This window comes from Micromesistius poutassou, assembly GCF_964030765.1.
Source record: "Micromesistius poutassou genome assembly, chromosome: 4".
NCBI lineage: Eukaryota > Metazoa > Chordata > Actinopteri > Gadiformes > Gadidae > Micromesistius > Micromesistius poutassou.
In genome coordinates this window covers 523,808-544,700 of record NC_140274.1, presented here as the reverse complement: position 1 = coordinate 544,700, position 20,893 = coordinate 523,808, and the positions used below count along the sequence as shown (strand labels likewise).

Sequence of the window (20,893 nt, the reverse complement as noted above, 5' to 3'; positions counted from 1 at the left end):
CGTGACACACAGGGAAAGGTCAAGAGGGGGGAAGAGATCATAGAAGCAAAAGATGGCAGAAAAGAAGAAAAAAGTAAAAAAGAAATACAGAAGTATGAAAAGGTTTGATAATAGGGAGAAAGAGGGGGACATAAGATTAACCAAAATAATAGAGGAAAAATGGGGGGGAGGGGGATTCTCTCTCTCTCTCTCTCTCTCTCTCTCTCTCTCTCTCTCTCTCTCTCTCTCTCTCTCTCTCTCTCTCTCTCTCTCTCTCTCTCTCTCTCTCTCTCTCTCTCTCTCTCTCTCTCTCTCTCTCTCTCTCTCTCTCTCTCTCTCTCTCTCTCTCTCTCTCTCTCTCTCTCTCTCTCTCTCTCTCTCTCTCACCTGTCCTGCGACTCGATGTAGACGTAGAGGTGGGGCTCAAAGCACTTGGACACGATGCCGTGGAAGGGGTTGTCCGGGGCTTTGGGCTTCCTGGGCTGGGGGTGGGGGGGAGAAGGCCCGCGGGTTAAACAATGTGCATTGTTTCGTCTGCTGTGTAAACTCATTCACGGATTGCTGCTCACTCTCCCTCTGGCAGTGGGACAGAGAAAAGGTCATGAGAGATGGAAGAGGTGTTGAGCCCAGAGACGGTGTAAGAGGACAAGGGAGGATTCTAATTTAGAATGGGATGGAATCTGTCGCCCATTGGACTGCAACTGGAACCGGATGACCTCATCGGATCTCACTCAATCTAGTTCAATCTTGCACAACCAAATCTAACCTTACTTGACCTCACCTGACCTATCCTAACCTAATGAAACCAAATAGAATCGAATCAAATTCATCCTGATCTAATAAAATCAAACCTAATGTATTTGAATCTAATCTGACCTAGATCGGATGTAACCTAATCTAATTGAACCTATTATAATCAAATGTATCTATTTTAATCTAATCAAATGTGATCTAAAATAATCATCTCGTCTGCACTGATTGCCTACAGATTGGTTCTTGTTAATGCTGAATAAAAAGAGTGAACAAAGCTTTACTATAAATCAATAGATGTACCGTAATTTCCCGCATATAGGCCGCATCGTGGATAAACTGCAAGCCTTTAATTTATGCATAAAAAAAAACTGAATTGTGCATAAGCCGCACCCATATATAGGACGCACAAGTTTCAAATGGGCTAATTATATAATGAATAGGCATATAAACCCCTTCAGCCAAGTGGTCACTGCAAATCGATGTTAAACTTGAACTTGCTTTCCCCCTCAACGTTAAGACCGACTAGGCCTACTGCTTGACACGTGCACATTTTTGTGCAGGAGAGCAGCGAGAGCACATAAAACGCGCGTAGCAGCTACAGGACCTGTCTTTCTTTACTGTCTCCGAGTGCGTGTCGCTGTTAAACACCTGACAATGAGCTAGTTCACCATGATAAGACCGAGAATGCAGGGAGTTCAGCAAGGCTACAGTTGAAGATCAAGGTAAATGTGTGCTGATTTATTTTTAACGTCAGCATTAGAGGAATTGACACGTTCCCTGATGGACATCAGGGACATTTAACTCACAACTGTTTATGCTGACACGGTTTTGCTTTTTGCTACCTGTCTGTGTGCGGGCTTTGCGCACCGTCAAGGGAAAGAGGCGGTGGTTGAAAAAAGTATTTCGACCACTTATTAAGTTCACTCGTTGCTTATAATGGTTTATTCGTTTCCCAGTATCATTTCCTTAATTTAGAAGACCGTTTTGTTAATTTTTGAATTGTAAAATAAATACAGTAATTTTTTGCGAGTTTTTGAAATTATTGGAAGCGTGTCGAGCTGAGCTTGCCTGCTGTACCGTATATGTAGGCCTACTGTACTGTATATTGGTGAAACACAACACTGCCAATGTGGCAGTTCCATGCACAATGGGGATTTCTAAAGGTTACTGTACAGTGGCAGAGACCAGCGTCTGGAGCTGAACCATCACTACGGTAGAGCTAAGAAGGTTCTACGAGCGCTTCAGACCAACCTTACCAACGAACGACGTACAAAATAAATTCGTAGCAAAGAATGAATAACCTAATTAACTGAAAATGGATTTTTAGAAATCGTTCTCCCATGTATTGGCCTCACCCATGCATAAGCCGCATAGCTTACGGAATTTTGGAAAATTTGTGTATAAACCGCGGCTTATAGTCGGGAAATGACGGTATTGATCTGGCTGGAACACAAAAAGGATTCAAAGCTTATTGTAAATCAGTGTGTCGTCGTATTGCTTTGGGCCAATTGGCGATGACCCCGTCTTCCACTGAAACAACAGACGATGCATCACATGACGCACAAGGCAGTAGGAGATGAGATGGTCGTTGTTAAAGAGTTGCGGCTATTAAAGGTCAGGGGGGGTCAGGGGGGGTCAGGGGGGGGCAGGGGGGGTCCACTCACCCGGTCCAGGTCCTCCTCCTTCTCGGAGCCCGGGTCCTCCGCCGCCTCATCCTCCAGGAAGGGGTTGGTGGACTGCAGGGGGCTGTCGGCCTTCTTCTGCTGTCCACACCAACAAGGGGATGGTCAGAACGACGGCCTCAACCAGTGGACGGTCAACTGACTGCATTTATACGGCGCTTGTCTAACCAGTGGCCACTCAAAGCGCTTTACAATACTGCTTCACATTCACCCAGTCTCGCACACATTCACACACTGACGGCGGTTTCGTCGGGAGCAGTTAGGGTGAGGTGCCTTGCTCAGGGACACCTCGACACTCTCTGGGATTGAACTAGCAACCTTCCAGTTACCAGCCAACCCGCTGTACCTCCTGAGCCACATGCCACAGGCCGTGGGATGAGCACTGCTCAGTGTTAACCATTGGACTCGAGTGCAAGGTGCAGGGTAACCTAATGGTGCAGCCACTAACATGGGACCCCTGTAATGATGTGAGTTAAGAACACGACATGTGGAGGACGGGGAGCCCTCTGTTGAAGCCGGGACTCAGCGCACAGAGCTGAGCTTTCCTTAATATGAACCCACCTTGACCTTAATGGCATTTGGCACGCTTTTATCCAAAGCGACACCGCTTCATAGAAACGAGACGCGAGTCAACCATGCCAGCTGGTAGGAAGCCGTTAGGGTGAGGTGTCTCACTCAGGGACACCTCAACGCTCAACTAGGAGGAGCCGGGGATCGAACGAAGACAAGTCAACCTGCTCTACCTCCCGACCTAAGCCGGCCAACTTTTATACAACACAGCGTGATCAGATCTTCTGTGCCATGTGGGTATCACTGTAAATAAAGATTTCCTAACAATTTGGTTGCATTAGGGGATAGGTATATACATGTGTGTGTGTTCTCACCCCCGGGACGTCGGTCAGGGTGCATCCGGTGAAGCGCTTGGCCAGCAGACCCTCAAAGTTGGTGGTCCTCTGGATGGCGAAGAGCAGCAGCTTCACCTCGATCTCTTTAGCCCGCGTCCGCATCACTTTGGCCAGCTCCACCCTGTAGGAACACACACACACACACACACACAAGTGCAAGAGTGATTCGAATGTTGTATTTTCTTTGTATATACTGTATGCATACTATTTGTGAACAACTATTCCCAAATGCCCCATCTTTGATGAATAAGGTACATCTTATCTTTATTATTACTTCATTCATACACAGGGGATATGGATCAACCACATTTGATTCTTATGCGGCGTATGACAGAACTGCTTACAGATCATCAAGTCAGCCGCAGATCACTAATGAGTATCACCAGAGAATGTCTAATATGAAGAGAACTGGGACTCTCTGGTGACTTATGGTTTCTGAACTGACACTCGCCAGTGAGAGCAGAATGAATGGGAGTCGACGGGGTTTCACCCTCAAATTACACTTTTCTCAGGGTGTCATTTTTTGTCAAGTAATTTGAGAGTCACATTCAAAAGGGGGGGCTAAAAGAATACACTCAGATGAATATAAGTTTTTTAAGTTCACTTAAACTGTTCTAAAAATCGGTTCAAAAAGATGATGACGTCACTGCCAGAGGTCCTGCTTTACTCTAAGTTCTGAGTCACTTTGGCACTTCCGCATATATAATATATTTATTTATATATATATATACATATAATATATAACAATTAACTTAGACTGAAAGTCCTCCTTAAGATAATGTTTCTGATTGTGCTTCAGCTTCAGATGCCATCAAGAGGGTCTCTGGTCGTAATCAGTCGCAAGTCCGTCCCTGACCAATCAGCATTCATTAGCAGAATGCTAGCGTGTACGGCCAACAACGGCCCAAACTGTAAGAAATCCAAAGGACATAAGTACTCATTCATTCGACTTTTGAACTATAATCTATATTGAACATGCAGAATCTACAATACAATCTGCGATATTTCAACGACAACCAGGTGAAAGAGATACATTTAGCCGTCTAACCCCATAGACCCCCATTCAATCTGCACTCATTCGATCACCCCCAGTGGAATTCTAATGGAACTGCAACCAGGTTGGATACAATGGGGCTCAAGAGAGTGCCAAGGCTCTCCGTAGACGGGCACTATTTCTGTGTCCATTGTGATTGAGCGAGAGTGAGAGCGAGAGCACACCTGGTGATGTGGCAGGTCATGCACCACTCCTCGGGGAACATGTGGCCGTACTTCTCCTCATAGTCCACCAGCTGCCGCTTGAGCCACGCGTAGCGACGGTCGATCTTGTCCAGCCATGCCACCTGCACCCCCGCCCCATGGGAGAGGGGAGAGAGACAGAGACTCTAATGGAGCTGTAGTCAGCAGGCCGGCTGCTAGAGGAAGGGGATTTATAATGGCTATGTAACGGAGCTTGCCCCCTTCAGACATATTATATATTGTGATGATGGTTCATTTTTCTGGACTTGGATGGTACATGACATGTTCTTTGTATAATCACATAGTAAGATTCATACTATTCAACCTTCTAAGTAAGAATCAATTAGCTAATTATAGTCAGATCTTGGAAAATGTTTTCCAATAAAAAGTCTATCTAGACATGTCCCTTGCGGAGACGACTTGAATCAAATGACTCCTACAGTTTCCTCCAGTTCCAACAATCGATTGTGTTATCTGCCCATCGGCCTGGTCCAGCACACGTCTCCCCTGGTCTGCCCTGTACTCACGTCCTGGTTCTCCTGGAAGAGCACCAGGTACTCTGAGAGGTGTTGCCGGATGAACTTCTTGATGATCTCCTGTCGAATGCGGGGGTCCAGCACGTTAGCCACGAGACAGGCGTCCCTCAGCACGTTACTGGGACCGCCGCTTCTCTGTCCAGAGGGGAGGAACGCGGTAGACGGCGGGTTGAGATCACAGCTCTCTACTACACAATGCTGGGCTTTTTGTGATGGCTTCCCAGATGCGATAGTGCATCAAATCCAACCGGTAAAGCAGTAGTATACAGGGGGAAAGCACAACATGAATACAATTATTGTGATGTTTGCAGATGGCACATCTATTTGTTTACCTTGGACCCTTGGGAGGGGAAAGCCTCTTCAAAATCAGCCAGGATTTGTGTTCCCAGCTCACTCTGTGCTGCCTTCACTCTGAACAGAACAGAACAGAACCATCAGACACTCTGAACAGAACCATCAGACACTCTGAACAGAACCATCAGACACTCTGAACAGAACCATCAGACACTCTGAACAGAACCATCAGACACTCTGAACAGAACAGAACCATCAGACACTCTGAACAGAACAGAAACATCAGACACTCTGAACAGAACAGGGACACAATGATCAGACACACTGGCGCCCTTCCCACGAAACCACACCGCGGCAAAAGCGCCAGTTAGGATGTGCTGGTCTACGATGTGCTGGTCTACGATGTGCTGGTCTATGATGTGCTGGTCTACGATGTGCTGGTCTATGATGTGCTGGTCTACGATGTGCTGGTCTACGATGTGCTGGTCTACGATGTGCTGGTCTATGAAGTGCATCCAGTGCACGCACACAATAGCGCCACCACTCATCTCAACACAACTGGGGTTATGTGGACCCCAGGAACAGTAGCTGTTGCCTGGTGTAATGGCTAATGGGGATCCTAATAAACTAAACAACCACTACAGGAGTCATTAGATTTGTGCCCCCTTGTGTGTGTGTGTGTATGCGTGCGTGTGTATGACGATGCCCACGGCTCTGGCTGTTAGAGACAGGGAGTCCTTTATGTGAAGCGAGGGCTCTTGTCTATGTCCTGGTGTGCCAGTCCTGGGCCGGGGGCCCGGTGTGTGGCTCCAGACGGCTGGGCGGCCCCCAGTACAGCCAGGGCCAGCGGGAACATGACTAGAGTAAACACACGGTGAAGGAGCCCTGGTGGGAGGGGAGCCTGATGTGGAGACAGATGCCAACGGCCTGGCAGAGCCCCCTGGCCTCTCCCTCTCTCTGCCCCTCTCTCGGTGAGGGCTCTCAGGGCCTGCGTTGGGTCCATTATCTCGTTAGTGTGCCTGTGCGTTATGAGACGTTGAGGAGGCTTCTTATTATCCAGGGCTAATGTATTGTGTCTAATAGCCGGTCTGGTGTGGCTAATACACACACTAACATCCAGGCCGGTTAACGTACGCGCTAAACGGCTGCTCCCTCTGCGGACGGCTCGGCTGATCGATGCTCATTAACTCTAAGCACTCATCACTGTGTGTACTGTGGGGGACTGTGTGTTTAGCACTGTAAGTGACTGTGGGTGCTTATCTCACTGTAAGTGACTTGGTGTGTATGTGTGTGTCCGTGTGCATGCGTGCGTATCTCACTCAGTATGCATGTGTGTGTGTCTCTCACTAAGTGACTCAGTGTGCGTATCTCACTCTAAGTGACTCAGAGTGTGTGTGTGTGTGTGTGTGTGTGTGTGTGTGTGTGTGTGTGTGTGTGTGTGTGTGTGTGTGTGTGTGTGTGTCTTATACCGGGTTGGGTCTAAGAGCCTGATGGCAGAACGGCCCGACACACTCCTGACTGATTACTTATTGGGAGGGGGAGGAAATAACAAGCACAAACAACACTGAGGAAGTGGTCCGAGCCTTGGAAAAGCCTGGTGGACCAAAGCTAATATTCTCAGGTTTATTCCTTCCTCAGTGGAAAACATAACTCAATGCTGAAATATATCCTGGTAGATACTGAGGCAACGCGCCAAGTACAAACTGCAATCTACGACAATCATCTGCACACATTCTTAGTACTCACATAAACTCAAAGTGATACGTTTACATCACATTAGTGGGCTCCCTGAAGGGAACCAAGTCTAGACCATTCCTTCCATTCACGTATTTGTATGCACGTACTTATGTGTGTGTGTGTGTGTGTGTGTGTGTGTGTGTGTGTGTGTGTGTGTGTGTGTGTGTGTAAAGAGGAAGTAAGTGCAAATATAAACAGGAAGCAATTTTCAAAATAACTCTTGATTCCCTGCCATATAATAGGTCTGGGAGGACCACCTGAGGAGGAGCCTATTATATCATTTGTGAAACCACATTTTGTGAAAACATTGTGCATGGGGAGGAACCTCGGCGGCCCACCAACAGGCTGCTTGCACGGAGACAGCAAACTAAAATGTTCCACCTTGTATAGCGTGTAGATTTAGTTAATTTTGCCAACCTTAGGCATTGAGCTCAATCCAAAAACTGTAGTTGTATGTCATATATGTATATATATATATATATATATATGTATATGTGTGTGTGTGTGTGTGTGTGTGTGTGTGTGTGTGTGTGTGTGTGTGTGTGTGTGTGTGTGTGTGTGTGTGTGTCCAGATGCTTTGCAGAAACGTCTGTGTTCTCTAATTTAAATGCCATCAGGCCTGATATTACAATCCTTGATAAGAACAATAGAAATGTTTTCATTCTGGAAGTAGGATGCTGTTTTGAGTCATGTCTAGAGGAGGCTTACTTAACAAAGCTAACAAAATATTACCCTCTTGTACAACAGAAATATATGGCCTTGGCTACAAAAGCCAATATCTGGTACCCATTGCCAAATACTGCTCAATATCCATTATTGGAAGTCACCACATTTGGAGGAGAAGGTGTTGTATCAATAATCTGCAGTTTGAACTGTCATCAGACCCACATTGCTGGATCATGCCTGAGCAATGTTTTGTATCTGTAACATTTACACAGACACACACGTGTGTGTGTGTGTGTGTGTGTGTGTGTGTGTGTGTGTGTGTGTGTGTGTGTGTGTGTGTGTGTGTGTGTGTGTGTGTGTGTGTGTGTGTGTGTGTGTGTGTGTGTACCTCTCAGACAGCTGTCTGATCTGGGGTATTCCCATGTACTTGTGGAAGTGTTCCAGCACGTTGACCACTCCTTGCAGAAGGTTGGCCACCTCGCCGTACTGCCGCTTCCTGGTCATCGCCCTGGAGGACCCACCCACACACACACACACACACACACACACACACACACACACACACACACACACACACACACACACACACACACACACACACACACACACACACACACACACCTTACAGAGTGTGGTGGTAGGTCCACACCTTACAGAGTGTGGTGGTAGGTCCACCTTGATTGCAGAGCAAATCCCCCGCCTTGGAAACTAAATGGCTGCCTCTTCTAATTTCCAAGAAGGGATGGTGGAAATGACAGAGGAGGAGAGCCTGTCTACGCCTGTTTACATGCACACAGCTTCAAAAGAATAACACTAATGAGGCTTGAAGAAAACTAATTGAAAAAGTAAAAATATTTGAGCATTTATTTTTCCCAGGCGTGTGTGTCATTTCTAGGAAGGAGCTTGTGGCAGACTTCTATTGGCTGTTGAACTGGCCAATACGTCCCACTGGGACGCTGTTCCCCCAAGACCAAAACAGCACATTTCAACCAGCTCGCTACTGTTGCGGGCTGCAAGGTATGATCCGTATGTGTGTATTTGTGCGTGTGTGTGTGCTCACTCTAAGGAGTCCACACCCCCGGCCAGCATGTGCAGGTGGTTGAGTGTGGTGATAGAGGTGGTGAGATGGCGCTTGGCATGGTCCAGCTGTTTGATGTCCCTGGTAATCTCTTTGACCTACACACACACAAGCAAGCAAATGCACACACAATGGGCCACAGGACGCATTGTTGGGGGGGGGGGGGGGGGGGGAGAGAGAGAGAGAGAGAGAGAGAGAGAGAGAGAGAGAGAGAAAATCAGAAACACAACAAAAACAACGAGTTAGAGAGCAGAAAGACATACCCGTTTGTTGGTGAGATAATGAGTTAAACATGCCAGTTGAGGATGTGCCCGCTACTGTTCGCTACAATCACTCAACCAAAACGGCCTTCATGGAAGGCCACACACACACACACACACACACACACTGTAAACCAAAGTGCGTTGTTTGTGACTTCCTTCAACCATCACGGACATGTCATTACTTGGGCGCTGGCATGGGCACACACAATGAAACAAACACACGTGCACCCACACACACTCACTCATGTACATCCACTCAAGAGATGAAGGCTCTCCACTATTGGAAAGGTTTCACAAGGTTTTCTAGGTGGCAGAATGTTTGCGTTCACCATTTGTTCAGACTTCTCTGCCTTGTCCTTGATGTCTTTGATTTTGCCAAATAGTTGCTGGATGGCATTCTGGGCCTCCTCCAGAGCCTGAGAGAGAGAGACAGAGACAGAGAGAGAGAGAGAGACACACAGAGACAGAGACAGAGACAGAGAGAGAGACAGAGAGAGAGAGAGAGACAGAGACAGAGACAGAGAGAGAGACAGAGACAGAGAGAGAGACAGAGAGAGAGAGAGAGACAGAGACAGAGAGAGAGAGAGAGAGACAGAGAGAGAGAGAGACAGAGAGAGAGAGAGAGAGAGACAGAGAGACAGAGAGAGAGACAGAGACAGAGAGAGAGACAGAGAGAGCGAGACAGAGACAGAGACAGAGAGAGAGAGACAGAGACACAGGAACAGAAGGGAGGAGAACAGCCAAGTGTTAGATGAGAAAATGAGATGAACAGAGCACCTATACTAATACCTCAGAGCATAGGTACATGTATTAATTACAGGTCATTACTGTGAAGTTGGCATCAATATACATTTGTATTATATCAGTTTGATTTTAACTATGAGGACGATACAATTAAAGATAATTTCAGATGAAATGGAAAAACATGTTATTTATGCCCTCAGCTCCGACTTCACAACAGATTAACATGTTGATGTTTACAGCCGATGCACCATGGATACCTCTACTCAATCTCCAACAACTACCCAAGACTCTCCAGAACGCACACGGCGAGAGTAAACCAAGTCCCTGGGTGGCAGGCCGACATGACACAACTGTTTTATGCTCGCAGCCCATGGGGTGATAGTGAGGTGCGTTAGTGACTCGGCCAACGCCTCGCGACGGAAACGGGAGCCTGTCCACTTGTAACGCATTAGATGGACTTATGAAGTATACTGCTGGATACTTGATATTGTCAAGCCGTAAATTGGCATTTAAGCCATCAGTGTTGAGCTCCAACATAGTCTATGGAATAACCAGTCCGTTTGAACCAACATGTGGACTAAGGCGGCCCCGGTGAGATGCCACTGAAGTCCTCCATAATGATATGGTAAATGTGTTGTTCAACAGTCCCCCCACCGCCCGACCTGACAGCTGTTTGCTTGATGGTGCCGGCTAAAGCTTTTGCACTGTCATCCGATGCCAGGGTAATTGGCGAACAAAGTTGTGGCAGCACAGACACAAGTTTGGCTCCTTGCCTTTTCCATGGAGACACTCACACACGCAAGCTTGAGTGCGTGCGTGCGTGCGTGCGTGCGTGCGTGCGTGCGTGCGCACACACACACACACATGCCCACAGAATGCTAACAGCCGGCACCAGCTGTGCGAGGTATTTACCACATTTACAAGCTTCTTCTAGACCATGGTCACAAGAGAAACACACCGGCGAACACACACACACACACACACATACTGGATTCCGACACTGGTTGCCTAGCAATCTCTATAGGATACACTGGTTCAAAGTGTTTACAGGCTGATCTACTGTGATCAATGCCAATGGAGGTGTCGCTTCTAGTGCTCCATGGTGCAGGGACAATATAATACCACCGATGCCATACTAAGTTTTGCTAGCACTGGACAACACTATCCATGGTCATCCATAGCCACCAGAGACCAGAGTGAGGTGGCATCTCATACACACGAGCCACAGGTGCACAGGTGCATTTGTCTCACCAAGGTCTATAGTAGGCAGTGGTACCCGAGTGTTTTGGCGTTAAAACTGTGTCTTTAAGCAGGGGACTAAACAACATGAAGGTGGAATACCTTTTAGTCCTTCAAGAGAAGACCCTGAGCAGAGTTTTACACAAGGACGGCAGCTCTGCACGTCGCTCTGGAGGATAGCGCTGCTCCTAAAGAGGCGGTGTGGATGGGAAGCTCCATCCAGCCTTCAGGAGCTGCTCCACACACGCCACAGCGGCCCCCGTGCTATCTGTTCACTATTCCCCCATTTCCATCCCTTCTTTCTCTTACACGCGGGCACTGACACACACACACACACACACACACACACACACACACACACACACACACACACACACACACACACACACACACACACACACACACACACACACACACACACACACACACACACACACACCCCTCTAATTTCAGGGTGTTTTAAGTTCCTCTTGAAAAGCTGTGATAAGATCAGATAAATTTCTGGATGCCCTCGGCACTGTGCAATGCCTGTGCAATCAAACCCTTGCCCCCTGAGCTCCCCTATGACCAGGGTGTGACTGCAGTGTTGGGCACAACAATACAGAGCACACGGACCGGGTGCTCCAGGGTGCTATGATGATGAGCTCTAGTTAATGAGGATGGCGATGTATTGATCAGTGACGGGACTGATCAATACATCGTCTCCTGTACTTCTTTGTAGCGGCTAAAATCAAGACTGTAGAGTCGCTCACCAGCTTCCGCAAAAGACTCAAGACTCACTTCAGTTTACCTAGACTCTGAATAGCCACCCACTCCCACCCACTTATTGTAGGTCGTACGTCCTGGCACTCAAAAAAAGAAAAGAAAAAAGTACTTAGTTGTGTAGCATTTTATCCTAGCTATCTTTGTTGTGTACAGGGAATGGTGTGATTGTTAGTTGTGTACAGGGAATGGTGTGATTGTTAGTGCTTGGTACTTCTATCAATATATTGTTGTTTCTCCTTCTTCTGACTAATGTACTTATTGCAAGTCACTTTGGATGAAAGTGTTTTCTAAATCCCCTAAATGTAAATGTAAGACAGAGGGCCAAGTAGAGTAGTAACGTTTGGACTACCCTACATGATAATAAAAAATGCAAATCCATTATCACCGCTCCATGTTACAGCTCTTCAATTTATCTATAAGCATTATTTGCCATGGTGTCCTTGTAACTATGGTAATAGGGTTGCCCATGGAGAACACACTGGTTGAAAGGTCCGTTGGCAGATCACAGCTGTCAGCCATGCATATTTACTGAGAGTGTGTGCAAATGTGTTACAACACACATTTCCGAAGACACCCAATCTACACCTGACCCTCTGTTTTCTGGTTCTGTCTCTACAGCTCCCTCCTTCTCTCCCACCGTCCATCTCTCTCTCTTACCTTCTGTCCTTTAATCTCATCTCACCAACTCTGTGTTTTAATAAACGTTTCACTTTCCACCTCCCAAAAAAATACAAACAAGAACTTTTACCGCAGAGAAGAGTTTGTAATAGCTCGGGTTTTTGTGGAGGAAACGGAAAATGAATGTGTGATGAGTGTGTGTGTGACTGCATAATGTCCGCCGTCTGTGGGGGATTAAGTCAGTCTCAGCAGCCAAACAGTAGCTAAGACTGTGACAACATGTAGCCAGCCCTCCTCTCCATTCATAAACACTCTGGGCTCTCATCCCTCCCTGGACCCTGCCCCATCAGGTGTCGCATTACCCTCGGAACCGCCGCTCCCTTCTGACACACCAGCACCGAGGAAAAGAGGCGAGACGCTGTGAGGCCCTGATTTAAAAAGGGATTCTCTGTATGTTTACGGCAGGGAATTCGGTTCCCCGCCCGTGATTTCCATTCACAGGGGCGGCCTGACATGTTGGCATATATCTGAGTCATCTTATCCTTTTCCATGGCACTGGTGTGCAAGACGGAAAGAGATTATGCAGGAGAAAGAGCGAGTGTTGTCTGGGTCAAAGGAAACCGTTGACGCTGTTTGTTTTCAACCGTCACGCAAATACAAGGTTTGTTCTGTGAGGCACAGACAGCGAGTCTGGTGGCGTGCGTCTATGTGGACGCAACAATCATTTTCATTGTCATTAATAGGTTTATTATTTCGTTCAACAGATCTTTGAGTCTATAAAATGTCATGAATAGGTAAAACATATTATTATATTATATATATATATATATATTATATATATATATATATATATATATATATATTATATATATATATATATATATTATATAGGCAAATGTTACAAGTTTGTGATAAGCTGAGCCTAATGTGGCGTCTTAAGTTGGCTTGTTTGGTCTGAGGTCACATATTAATCATCCAAAACAGAGGAAAGCAATCAAATATATTTTATTTATGAAGCCAATAACAGCTTATTCTACTTGATGAACTTATTCGACCTGATAAGGGACGAAAGTTATTGAGTATTATAAAAATGATAACCACAATTTAAATTTTTTTTTTGCATCACTAATATCAACGAAAGAAAATCATTGCAGAGGAACTATTTATCTCCATGATGTATGAGGAAATCGTTATATAAGTTGATATTAAGTTTCCAGTACAAAAACAAGAAACCAGCAGGCTATAATGTTAGCCTGCCTAATTAGTGATGTTTGGCTAATTAGCGACTTGCAGCTGAGCTCACCTGTCTTCCATCTTGTCCCACGTTGGTCTGGCCTCTCACCACTGTCCTGATGTTGTCATCTAGACGTCTACCAAGTTCAAAATAAAAAGAATATCACACAACATGCTGTCTAAAATACCAGATCCAGGCATGGATAATAATCAGGGATAAAGACTCACCGAATTTTGAGACGAATTTTGTTCACTATATCGTCAATATTAGCAAGGGACTGTGGAGAGATAGATAGATGATTATCAGAAAACAAACTCAGACAGAGGTACCTGATCTTTCCTCTTAAATCTGCCCTGAAAGCTTGGAGACACCCTGCCAAGGTGGTCTATCACACTGTTAATAGATATTACCACATCATACAGAAGCACATAATGTGTGCTTCTGTATGATGAAAGGCAAAATGTAAATGTAATGTATCATATTATGACTATACATTACATTTACATTTAGCTGATGCCTTTATCCAAAGTAACTTACAACCATTCATTCACACATTGACACACCGACGGTGGAGTCAACCACGCAGGACGACAGCCAGCTTAAAGAGCAGTGAGGGTGAGGTGTCTTGCTCGACACGCTAGGAGGAGCCGAGGATCGAACTAGCAACCTTCCAGTTACCAGCCAACCCGCGCTCCCTCCTGATCCACCGCCACCCCACTTTAAATATTACATTATTATTTCTTTGTTGTAATGAATGATAGAAAATAGGGCTGGACTGGACTCTATTGAAAATTGTTTTATGATGATAATTATGGGGAATTTACACAATATCATTACGTTCTAAACCGTCTGACTGAGGTTCAGTACGTTGAAGTTTGCCTATATGTATGCATTGAATTATTCCCACGCCCTAATAATAATAACAACAAGTCAAAAGGTTGAGAATCCTCGACAACTTTGATTCTGTCAGTAGGATGAAAGCAGCGCCCCCTCGTGTTGGTCAGGCACATCAGCATGTTTTGGTGAGCAGCAACAAGGTCATGAGCATCAGTCTTTATTTCAGTTCACGACAAATCACAATGTTTAAAGTAATTAGAGTGACTTGCAAACCTGAACTACAAAAAAAAAGACAAACATACCAGCATCAATTTATATCACATGACGATTAAACAATAGTTCTGAATATCATTAGATATCTGTTGAACACTATTAGATCTAGGGTTCAGCTATTGGCTAATGGAGAAAAACCTGCTTCCAAACACAACCAGGGCTGTGACTGTGTGTGACTCACAGCTGAAAGGTACTCGGTTTGATTCCGCAGTACCTGTAGTCATCCCTGAGCACCTCACCTGTCCACTAACCACCTACATGTCTTAATGAGGAGAACGCTGAGTTGTTTGGTGTCTAATAACTAGATAGTAAACAGTACTGGAAAGATTGTATATTGTAGTGACGCTTTAGTAGTGATAGCAATAGTGAAGTAGTAGTAGTAATAGTGTAGTACTACACTATTACTACTGCTTCTACTACTACTTCTACTACTAGTAATACTACTTTGCACTAGTATTACTGCCTCTTCTACTAAGTAGTAGTAGAGGCAGTACTTGAAGTAGTGAAGTAGTAGTATGGGAAGCAGTAATAAAATTGTAGTAGCAGAAGTAATAGTGAAGTAGTAGTAGCAGCAGCAGTAGTAGAAGTGTTTCCCATACATAGACCAATGTGTGGCGCAGCGCCACAGAATCAACGCAGAGCGCCACAAATTGATTCAGTTATATAAATATTGTTCCCTTCATTCATCTCCGCATAACACTCTTTCTCCCTGTCATTCTCGTTCATCACACACACACACACACACACACACACACACACACACACACACACACACACACACACACACACACACACACACACACACACACACACACACACCCCCCAGTGGTGCGCGGGTACACTTATAAACGACCTGCCCAACGTTTTCAACCAACCCAACCGCAACTCAGACAAAAAGTATTAATATTAAAATAATGTACCGACCCAGTTATTTTAAAAGGTACAGGCCATGCTCTTGATTAGCTTAATCATAGCCTTATTGGCTTACGTAAAACTGACATCCCTGAGTCATATGTATTTAAAACAAAGTATTACGTTGATGCATAGCAGTTTAATGTGATGAACCTGCATTATTGCATTAGCCTATTTTATTCCGCTTCAGCATTCATTCAAAAGTTAATAATAATAGCTTAACATTCACAATAAATAAGGATTTCCCACTTGCCTACATAAAATGTTGTTTGAACAGTTATGCCACGTTTTTTTTTCTAGGCCTACTTATATTTACTATGCTGTTGGTATTATCTGTTATATGGAGCAATCTTGCATATTTATGAAATTCCCAGATCAATAAAGTTATATCTCTTTTTATTTGAACTGCCTGTATGTCCCTTGATTATAGTATTACGGTGTGTACCTTTAAAGATCACATAAAGAATCATCGGGGGGCTTAGTAACTTATAGCTAGCTTAGACCTCTCGCTAACAATGCTAGAGAACAACAATATTTCTACATCCGGAATGTCACGTACACTGCGTTTCATGCACTAGGGCGTGGCTAGGCTCCCATGATGCGGAAGAAATTCTATCCTTGATGTTGCCCTTGAGATTCCCAGATTCCCTTGTCGCCAATGAGCAGTTTTCATAGGAATGAATGGGCGCCATGTTTTAATCCTTTTCTTTATAGGTCCATGGTCTGAAGGTCCAATGGTTGAAGGACTATCCAATTGCGTACAGAGTCATTTGAACTACGCCCGTTGATCACGCCTCTTGTGCTGAAGAAAATGACAGCAGTATATGCCCATAATCAACTCAACAATAATATTATATTCCTTAGTATATTTCTTGAAGTAATGGACATTTTAGTGCTTTATTGATAATTGTATTTTATTTTATCCCCAGATAAAAACAGACCTCAGGAACAGGCTTCAAGGGGAACACCAGAACCCAGGAGGTCTCTTATGATAGGAAGAACCCAGGAGGTCTCTTATGATAGGAAGAACCCAGGAGGTCTGTTATGATAGGAAGAACCCAGGAGGTCTCTTATGATAGGAAGAACCCAGGAGGTCTCTTATGATAGGAAGAACCCAGGAGGTCTCTTATGATAGGAAGAACCCAGGAGGTCTCTTATGATAGGAAGAACCCAGGAGGTCTCTTATGATAGGAAGAACCCAGGAGGTCTCTTATGATAGGAAGAACCCAGGAGGTCTCTTATGATAGGAAGAACCCAGGAGGTCTCTTATGATAGGGCACTTGTGTTATTTTTCAGGAAGCCACATAAAATGAGGTGTTCTGATAGGGCATGCAAGCTTTGCACCAAATAGGCTTTAATTATTTTAGTTAGTTGCCTTGTTGTACCTTTAGTAGTTTATTACATGTAATTATAGTATTTTATTTATTTATTTTTATTGTTATATTTATATTGTTACATTATACAATGTATTTTGTTTGACCAAAAGAGTTAAATACAGTTCGATATTGGTTGAGGTAGGTCTTGAGTTCTGTATTTGAAATAAAAACCTCCAGCTTAAGTTGTTTTTTGCAATTCATTCCTTGAATGTCATAGAATCTAAGATTGCCACTAAAATAGGCAAACATTTAGGTACTAAATTAACTAAACTAAATGTTAACAAATTTCTACCTGCCCTGTAATGTATGGAGTTGGGGCAAGGAATGAAACCAGGCAGGGTTCTGCTAAAAAAGTTTTAGTTGTCTTCTCTTAAAGAACTTACTTTAAAGAATTAAGATTGAGTTGAATAATTTCAAATGCTTCTTGTAGCTTTAAAATGGTCTCAGCAGGTGACAATAGTTAGGTGTAGGTGTAGGGTTAGGGTTAGGACCGCCACGGCACCCTGACACTCCCCCACCGGCGCCAGGGGGGCACCACACATTGCTACCTGGTCTGTGGGAAACACTGGAGCAGTAGCAGAAGCAGTAGTAGTGTAGCGTGTTTTAGCATTGTAGCATATTCTAGCATGCATCAGGCCAGATATGTCCTTGGCGACTAGGGAGGCATCCGTTCATGTGTAGAGCCATTCATACACCTATCAATTCTTGTGACATCAGCAGGCCAGGTGTCTGAGAAGCCCAGAGACCAAGGCCACGAAAACAAGTTGTAATACCTACACATCGCCACAAGGGACCAGCACCGAGCACACATACGGATATCCAAAAGGCGGGAGCTCAGCACCATGCTTAGCTAATCAGAGCGCATTACGGAGGCCACGCCCACCCATTCATAAAGTCACAACACATAGTCCAAGGGGTGAGAACGCTCCAGGTAACGCATTTTATCAAATGCCCTACTAAGTGTATCTCCACGCGTGCTTGTACAATTCCCCTCCTTTTGCTTCATATACATCATACCGGACCTTTAACCAAATAAAGTGAGTTAAAAGCGATCCTGACTCTGATCCTGATTTTCCAAAGAACACGGCAGTAGTAGTCACAGTAGTAGAAGCAGTATTAGTAGTAGCAGTAGCAGCAGCAGCAGCAGCAGCAGCAGTAGTAGTAGTAGTAGTAGTAGTAAGGTAAAGGTAAAAGTAGAAGCAGCAATAGTATTAGCATTCTAGTAGTAGTAGTAGCAGCAGTAGTAGTATAATAAATAGTAATAGTGTAGTAGTAGAAGTAGAGTGAGTAGTAATAGTGTATTAATACTAGTAGAAGTAGCAGCAGTAGTAATAGTGTAAGTAAAAATAATTTGAACATATTACACCAATTCTTAAATTGTTACATTGACTCCATGTATGTCAGAGAATGGATTTTAAAATCATGCTGCTAAACTATAAATCCCTACATGATTTCGGGCCAAAGTATAGAACTGATATGCTTCCACTACATAAGCCTTATAGACCAATTAGATCTTCTGAGACCAATTTGTTAATTATGCCCAAAGTTAACACGAAACATGGGAAAGCAGGATTTAGTTAGTATGCAACAAATAGCTGCAATAAACTCCCTGAGGATTTAAGACTTGCCCCAACTCTGACCACTTTTAAAACAGGACTGAACATTTATGTTTGCATTAGCTTTCTGCTAAATCTTAAATTAATTGCATTTTTTTTACTTTGCTGTTGTATTCATTTACTTATCGATTTTATTTTATTTTCTTATTTTATTTCATGAAAATGTTATAGCGTGAAGCACTTTGAGTCTGCCTCGTGTTTGAAAAGTACTATAAAAATAAAGTGGCCATGCCTTGCCTAGTAGTAGAAGTAGAGGCAGTAGTAATAGTGTAACAGTAGTAGTAGTAAAAGCAGAAGCAGCAATTGTATTAGCATTCTAGTAAAAGTAGTACTAGAAGTAGCAGCAGTAGTAGTAGTCTTACCTGTTCGGTAGGGAACAGTGTATTAATGTACTCCACAGCATTGAAGTCTGCCCTGTCCAGTGGGTCTTGGCTTGGAAAAACCTTTAAAAACAGACACAGTTGCTAATGTAAGAGCACTGATAGAATATGCGATAAGACTAGTCTGATGTGTAACAGGAAAGGGACACCATTAAATATGTGACATTTGACACCATCAGTGAATGACGTGGTTCTAGTCTGTGGTTCTAGTATATGGTCCTAGTGTGTGGTTCTAGTTATGGTCAGTCTCTTGTTCTAGTCTATGGTTCTAGTTATGGTTAAAGTCTGTGGTTCTAGTATATGGTCCTAGTGTGTGGTTCTAGTTATGGTCAGTCTCTTGTTCTAGTCTATGGTTCTAGGTATGTTTAAAGTCTGTGGTTCTAGTGAGGCCATCTGGTCAGTACTGGTGCTGGACACCACAACCACATAACAGTACAAGGAATGCATTGCTTGTACATTAATAAGGCTTCGGGTCGCTGTTATAACAGCTTGTTGAGAGATGGATCCACGGGGAACGCATCAGACACCAGGTGAGACGGGCGGTGGGCTGCTCTGGTCACGTCACTACACGGTGTGCATGTGACACACACACGGGTCGAAGATCACTCACTCACCTGTTCAATCGCTAATTGCACCTCAGGAGTAAGATGCAAAATAGCCTCAAGATCCTCAGCAAACTCTAATTCTTCTTCCTCCATCATCATCCTCAAAATAACACCAGACGGGTCGACATCCACTTCCTGATTCCCAGACTTCACAAAACAACGCGAGCGTAGGAACTGTCACGTGGGTGCGCAGACTGAACGTGAAGCGCGATACCGTCGCCTGCTGGCCTTTTTAGGCAATAGAAACTAGTTTCTATATAAAACATATAATATATTATTATAACAATATAATAATATCAATAATAATACAATACTTATATTATTTAAAAAATAATATACAAATATCTATATAAATATCTATATTTTCAAAAGATATATGTTTATGTTTTCTGATGTGAAGTTCATGAACATCCCACCACCTCATTCCGCCATTCTTTGGTCTCAACACTGAGAAATGATCACCATCTTACAGGAACAGGTAGCACAGGAACACCAGTTGCTTAGAATGTAAAAATGTGTAACTCAAAACTTCAAAAGATACATAAACTCTCTGGCTGTGTGTGTGTGTGTGTGTGTGTGTGTGTGTGTGTGTGTGTGTGTGTGTGTGTGTGTGTGTGTGTGTGTGTGTGTGTGTGTGTGTGTGAATGTGTTTGTGTGTCTGTGTGTGTGGGTGAGTGTGTGCCTGCGTGTGTTGGTGAGTGTGTATACGTGTAAATGTGTGCATGTGTTTTTTTGTAGTCATTAATCCAGTTGGCTGTTCAACAACAACATGCAATAGCCTTTAAAGATCTGTGGGAAACCCAAAAGTTAAGAAAGGAACAAATGTAATAGGGATGCAAACAAGAAAGGAAGGTTTTTATGTATATTATTATATATACAGTATATGGTAAGGTATTGATATTGATACTATATATTATATATATAGATAGAAAGGTATTGATATTGATACTATATTATTATATATAGATAGAAAGGTATTGATATTGATACTATATAATATATATATATAGATGGAAAGGTATTGATATTGATACTATATTATATATAGATAGAAAAGTATTGATATTGATACTATATATATTATATATATTGATGGAAAAGTATTGATATTGATACTATATAATATATATATTGATGGAAAGGTATTGATATTGATACAATATAT

General features: G+C 43.8%; 1 protein-coding gene across 2 annotated transcripts in view; it reads right to left on the bottom strand.

Moving 5' to 3' along the window:
* vps53 (VPS53 subunit of GARP complex) overlaps positions 1–19,865 on the bottom strand; it is a 35,261-nt gene extending 15,396 nt beyond the window's left edge. The window contains exons 1-13 of one of the 2 annotated variants that reach the window (XM_084466942.1): positions 19,738–19,865; positions 19,106–19,186; positions 13,957–14,006; positions 13,799–13,865; positions 9,459–9,545; positions 8,849–8,964; positions 8,177–8,296; positions 5,424–5,502; positions 5,083–5,226; positions 4,538–4,659; positions 3,299–3,440; positions 2,397–2,495; positions 367–461 (exon numbers count right to left, since the gene is read on the bottom strand). In XM_084466942.1, coding sequence (XP_084323068.1) covers positions 367–461; positions 2,397–2,495; positions 3,299–3,440; positions 4,538–4,659; positions 5,083–5,226; positions 5,424–5,502; positions 8,177–8,296; positions 8,849–8,964; positions 9,459–9,545; positions 13,799–13,865; positions 13,957–14,006; positions 19,106–19,186; positions 19,738–19,827 — 1,292 coding nt within the window. In that variant the 5' untranslated portion in view covers positions 19,828–19,865. The remainder of the gene's footprint in view (positions 1–366; positions 462–2,396; positions 2,496–3,298; positions 3,441–4,537; positions 4,660–5,082; positions 5,227–5,423; positions 5,503–8,176; positions 8,297–8,848; positions 8,965–9,458; positions 9,546–13,798; positions 13,866–13,956; positions 14,007–19,105; positions 19,187–19,737) is intronic. The other variant, XM_084466943.1, reaches the window with a different exon arrangement.
* Positions 19,866–20,893: the final 1,028 nt, after the last annotated feature.